The sequence below is a fragment of the Schistocerca nitens genome, chromosome 4 (genome assembly GCF_023898315.1).
Source record: "Schistocerca nitens isolate TAMUIC-IGC-003100 chromosome 4, iqSchNite1.1, whole genome shotgun sequence".
Taxonomy (NCBI): domain Eukaryota; kingdom Metazoa; phylum Arthropoda; class Insecta; order Orthoptera; family Acrididae; genus Schistocerca; species Schistocerca nitens.
In genome coordinates, this window is record NC_064617.1 from 515,978,793 (window position 1) to 515,984,985 (window position 6,193).

At 37.7% G+C, this 6,193-nt stretch overlaps 1 protein-coding gene across 1 annotated transcript; it reads right to left on the reverse strand.

The window, feature by feature from the left end:
* Positions 1-2,365: 2,365 nt before the first annotated feature.
* Positions 2,366-5,961, reverse strand: LOC126252406 (uncharacterized). Its single transcript, XM_049953297.1, has 3 exons — positions 5,214-5,961; positions 4,987-5,115; positions 2,366-2,508 (listed from the first exon to the last, which is right to left on the reverse strand). Exons 1-3 carry the CDS (start codon positions 5,959-5,961, stop codon positions 2,366-2,368), a joined length of 1,020 nt encoding a protein of 339 aa, XP_049809254.1.
* Positions 5,962-6,193: the final 232 nt, after the last annotated feature.

Below are 6,193 nucleotides of genomic sequence, written 5' to 3' on the forward strand. Positions count from 1 at the left end.
GCATAGAAACTTGTAACAGGAAACAGCACTCAAACTAGCTTTCACTCACTCACTCACTCTCTTTCTAGGAAAAGTACACACCTTCAGACACACAAATGCACATTCAGATGGCCGTGGCAAGACTGACTGTATTGAAAACAGTTGCTTAAGCTGTTGGAAATGAGGAGGGAGTAGTGGGAAAGATGCAGTTCTTTGGATAGATTGTTCTGCAGCAACACAACAAAATAAGAAGAGCACAGGGGGCAGTGCAAAAAGATACGTAAGCAGAAAGAGGGGGGAGTGGTTTAATTGGGTGTCCATAAATTTAGGTGTAGCATTGAAACCACACTGCTTGACAGGACATGACTGTTGGGTATGGCATGGCATTGCTGTCCTCCAATAATTGCATAGACGTACCCAGTGGGTTAGACTGGGACTTACACTATGTAGTATCTAAAGCACGGTGCATCTGGCCATCCAAATTTAGTTTTCCTGTGGTTACCCTAAATTTCAGAATGCAAATGCTGATGTAGCTCATTTGAAGAGGATACAGTCAATTTTCTTCTGCAATTTATATGTGTACTCTCTCATAAAAAATCTCAGTGTTGATGGTGCATTAAACCCTAATCTCACTTCTGAATAAATTAATTTGTTCCTTATTGACGTATGCAAGTTGTATTTTGTTCAATTAATTCTCACCTGCAATTTCTTTGCCACAAAACTTATGAAAAAAAAAAAGAAATCTACATTAATTTCATGTCCTCAGAAGTTGCATGTTGTGTGACAATAGCACTTCTATGTTTCAAATGTGTTACAAAGTCTGAAAGATGATCCAAGCTAACAAGGTAACGTTATATTGATAAATGACTTGTTGATAAGGTTACCATGGATAAGCCTTTATGTCCTCCCTCCCTTCTGCCATGGTGGCTGACCTTTTTTTTATGTAGGGTTTTGAGGCAAACAGCCTTTGAATTAGCAGCCCCTAAACCAACAACTTTTTTCCCCTGTGGAGGTGTACTGGTTACACATTATGTAAGTCAGTCAGAACTGTGGCATGCAGATGTGTCTGCTGTGTGCTCAGTTTTGTCACACTCGTTCTCCAGGTTGTTTTGCGAAGTTGACTGCAAATGTGTGTGTAGACTTTACACCTGAACATTTTGAGATGGCTGATCAAAACGTAGTAACAGTTTTAGAAACAAGGCTGAGCAAATATGGAATGACCAGGCAAGGTTCACGGAAAACATCTTTCGCCTGTAGTTTACACACATTATTTAAACAAGACCCAAACTTTTTCAATAGGAAAATATTTCTGGCGTTTTAAGAAAATAACAAAAAAAGTGTAAAGGGTTTAAATAAAAAAACATGTAGTGTGAACTACAGGCCTACTCAAGTGCTTGAGAAAGGTTTACAATTGCCCAATTCTTAAAAGAAGTATTAACCATTTTTTTAAAAAAGTTACGAGACTCCCCAAAAATGTGCTTTCTACTCAATTAGCAAATGCTTATAAATTGCTTTATGTAACTTGTGATTTGGTGAGCTGTTTGCAGAGCTGCTCACAGAACAAGAAAAAAGAGAAACGCAACTCCCGTGTTAAAAGTGGGAAACACAGACCGACAGCAGCGCCTCAAGTGGTATGGAGATGAACTAAAATATGAAAACATTGCGGGTTGCACCCGCATGCTTATATTGTTATTTATCAACATGTAAAAGCTTCAGCATGTTTTATGGTTCATAATAACTAGATGCAACACTTGAAACTGAGGGTAAGTCAAAACAAGCTTGTCGTGTAAATAATTGAAGCAAAAGAAAAATAACATTGTAGCAGCTATACTGGACTACAAATATTCCTGAATAATGTCATAATTTTTACGCCATACAAGCTGCTGGATCAATGGAGGAAATAAGAGAATAAGCAGCAGTTAAAGAGGTTCAATTAAGAAATATTTATCACAGTTTTAATTAATGAAGAATTCTAAAATTTGTTACAACTGTGTTTCAGGACTATAAGTTCTGGGTAACTGCCCAGCAAACCTGCACTACTGACCATTAATTTCTTAAAAAGGTTCCTACATCTTACTACTATAAATGCTTCAACACAGAAAAGAAAACATCAATATCAAGTACCAAAAGCAGGAAAGGTGGATAAAAACAGCAAAATGAAAACCAAAACTTACTTTTGATTCACTATTAACAACAGTGTCACCTGATTCACTACCGATTTTGGCAATTTCACAAGGAACACCTGTCACATGTTTTGGAAACACACCCCTGTTTAGCCTATGCCTACTTTTATTCATAAAATCTTCTTAAAAAAAAAAATGATCTTCACAAACAAAATAAGAAGCACAGTTCACATCTGGTGACAGTTTAGAAACACTCTTCCACTTTAGAAGCAACTCTTGAGGTTGTTTTTGGAAACCTGTAGAAATGCTTGTTGCAAATTTCCTCTGTTGAATCCATGTAATAGCCACATGAACAGCTGGGGAACTTGCAGGAGTATTTCAACGTCAATCTGTTGTGTTGAATATTCTGAAAACACATAAAAGTCTTCATTAATTAAAACTACTACAGACATATCAAAGTTATTTAAATAAACAAACAGAAACCACACTGCTTAACTCACGATAGAAGAGAACACGTTTCATTTATAGGCTACGAGATTATTTAATGAAAAATTAAATGTCTTACCTTACAGTAAACTGTGGACATTTTTCAGCAGGAAATCTCTTCAATTCCACAGTGAACTTTATGAATTTAAAGTAAAAAATCTGTTTATAATGAAGATGAGTAGTATGTAAATATGAAACAAATACAAAGATGACTGTAACCGAGGACCACAGACTTTAGTGCAGAGCAAGACGATAGAATAATTCATAACAACCACCATTGGAGTTTAGACAGCTCTCATTGGTCAATTCCAGCTTCGTTTGACCCCTAGCGCCTCTACTGGTCTGGAATGGAACTACGTGGCTTGTTGCCTCTTCGTCCATATAGCTTTCACCCCCGTGGAACTGCTGTTCCTCAGTTGTCGCAGGTCTGGGTGCACTTCCACCATGTCAGACAGACATCGTTTTCTGCAAGGCGTGGCCCTTATGCCGGCAAAACCAGAACACAATAAGTTGTGTGTCATCAGTTGGTTCCATACCACTTCCCAGGAGTCATTTTAATAGATACACCTGGAAGGGTGTGTCTTTATGAAATCAGTCAATATTGAAGCACCAAGCTATAGTCTGTCGGTAAACTGAAGAGCGAGCAAGCGAGTCCCCACTCTGCCTACCCTGCTACGTCACAGGGCGCTTCTACAGGCTGTTTCACAACGTAGTACCGGCCCTGCAGCGGCGCGCGCTTCAAATCTGTGGCGACGCCGCGTACAGATACGTCCCGGCTGTGTTTATTTTTAGACAAATGCATTAAGAGTATAAGGAAAACAAAAGACGATAGCTTCTTCCAAACAAAACATTATAGAGTAAATAACATTAACATAAGAACTGATGTCAGTATTCTACTACAAACATAGAACCGAATGCCTCTTCATGTGAATGTATGTTCCTCTATTCGTAAGACGAACCAGATATAGTGCAATCAATCTGTAGAATTTAAGGCTTGTTCTTACTTTGTGTTTCTACTAAAATGTAGAAGTTTTCTTTAAAGGGTCTGCATTGGAACTTAACAATTCTTGCAACATGAAGAGTGTTTAAAAAGTAAGCAGAAATTTATAATTCCGTGTTTTGTATTAGTTCGATTTGCACTGCTTTTTTTTTTGCCACTCTCTTCGTAAACATGTCTGAAAAGTATCTGTGCAATGTTTTGCATATTGGGTATTTACCCAGTTCTCAGTTGTCAAATGGTTCAAATGGCTCTGAGCACTATGGGACTCAACATCTTAGGTCATAAGTCCCCTAGAACTTAGAACTACTTAAACCTAACTAACCTAAGGACATCTCACACACACACATGCCCGAGGCAGGATTAGAAACCCGCGACCGTAGCAGTCCCGCGGTTCCGGACTGCAGCGCCAGAACCGCTAGACCACCGCGGCCGGCTCTCGGTTGTCAAAAAAGTTATATGTGTTTTGGTAGCATCAACTATTATTTATTTTGTATAAAAATAGATTAGAGAATCTGCACTAAATTTTGTTATAAGAATGGAAGAAAGTGTATCAAATTTTTAGGAATGTTAAATATTGCTTTTGGTGAGTCTCTTATGAGTAAACCCAGAACATACAAGTGGTATAAACATTTCAAAGCAGGCCTTAAAGGACAGCAGTTTTACAAGAATGGATGAGATTAAAAATGCAGTCAAAAGGCCTATGAACTATCCCGAGGAAATAATTCCTAAAGTGTTTTGGGAATTGGAAAAAGCACTGGCATAAGTATATAGCATGTACTGGGGAATATTTTGAATAGGATAACATTGTTGTAGATTAACAAGTAAAGTTCTTACCAAAAAATAAAAATTAATATGTGAACGCACCTTGTATGTCAAGCTTTTTACGTAGAAGTTCAGAATCGGTATACGTGTCTCGAAAGAAATTTCAGCAGTGTTTAGATTAGCTATTGCACACATGTTTTAAGCAATATTCCTTAGAATCATGTGAATAGTAACCGAGATAGAGTTTTAGTGACAGAGTATATTCAAATGCTGCTGTTCTCTAGGCATTAAATGTATTACGTGATTGAATCACGTTCTACTAGCGAAACGTTAATTGATTTTACCATGAAGATCTCAAGTTATTCCTGGTTTTGTACAACAAGTGATAATGGTATTTATTGCTTTGGACAACATTTGACTGTATTTATCTTGGAAAATCTTTTGCTACCATGTACTACATTTCTACCAAAAGAAATTTCATAGTGTATGAGCAGAGTCAGGCTTGAAAGAACACACAACATATTTTTCAAGAAAATATTCATTGCCTGTTTACATACATCGTATTTTAGAGGTCATCATCAACATTGTCACTGTCATTACCGTCGTCGTCGTCATCGTCGTCCTCGTCGTCATCACTTTCTAAATTAATAACTATAGCGTCTATTATGTCTTCCATAACCCCATCCTTAACCCAGTATTCTCTTTCAAGTTTCTCCACATGGAGGCAGTATGCACTCCAGTCATCTTGACTTATCGTTTCAAAACCTGTAACAATTGGGACAAGTTTTTGTATACGCTCTCTTTCGGTTACGGCAAAATTTAGTTCGGAATAAAACATGGAAGCTCAGAAAATGTCTACATACCTTCTTTCACCAACTGCAGCAACTTCGTCATGCAAATATCTCCAAGAATATTTCTTCCTCTGACGAAATTCTTGAGCTTTGCCCACGCCATTTCAATTGGATTTAAGTCACAGTTGTATGGTGGAAGTCGCAGCACAGTGTGTCCATGGGCTTCAAGTATTTTATTAATTTCAAATACTTTGTCTTCCGGCTTATGTTGTTTAATTAAATCAAATAATTTTGTTTTTCTCATTGTCAAATCAGCTTCCACCTTATTTTTTAATAACCATTCAATCATTTCGCTTTTATTCGAGGACCTAGTTGGAGCTTTGTTGTGTTCCTTGTTGTGATATGAAGCGTTGTCCATAACAATAACACAGTTCGGTGGCAGATTCGGAATTACTTTATTCGATATCCAATTAGAAAAATTTTCGTAGTTCATTTGCCCATGGTAGTCTCCTGTTGCACATCCCGCTTTATAAATCAACTGTGCCTTTGGTAAGAACCCATCTTTTGATCCAATATTCACCACTATAATCCTATTGCTTCCGCTAACATTGTCCATAATGCCCTCAACGCCAGGGCCCTGCCAACATTTTCTGTAAGTAATGTTGTTGTCCACCCAAGTTTCATCAATATAAAAGAATTTTCTGCCTAGCTCCCTTAATTTCCTCACTTGGATCAGGTACTTACATCGCCAGTCAATTATATCCGTTCTTTCTACGAGAATCTTTCGTTTACTTACAGATCTTTTCCAGGTAAATCCCATTTCACGCAATGTCTTGTGTAAAACATCTTTCTGCCAAGGAAAATGTATTTTTTGTTTCACGGCAGTAAGCAATTTCCGTAATGTCGGCACTATTTTTTGGTTTATGTAAAAGTCCTCCATCGTTTGTCGAATGACTGATTTTGTGAAACTGTCTATGACGATGGGTTTCCTCCCTAAATTATCAGTTTTCCTTCGCGGCGATTCCAGTAAACCATGCGGCTTGTTTTCACGT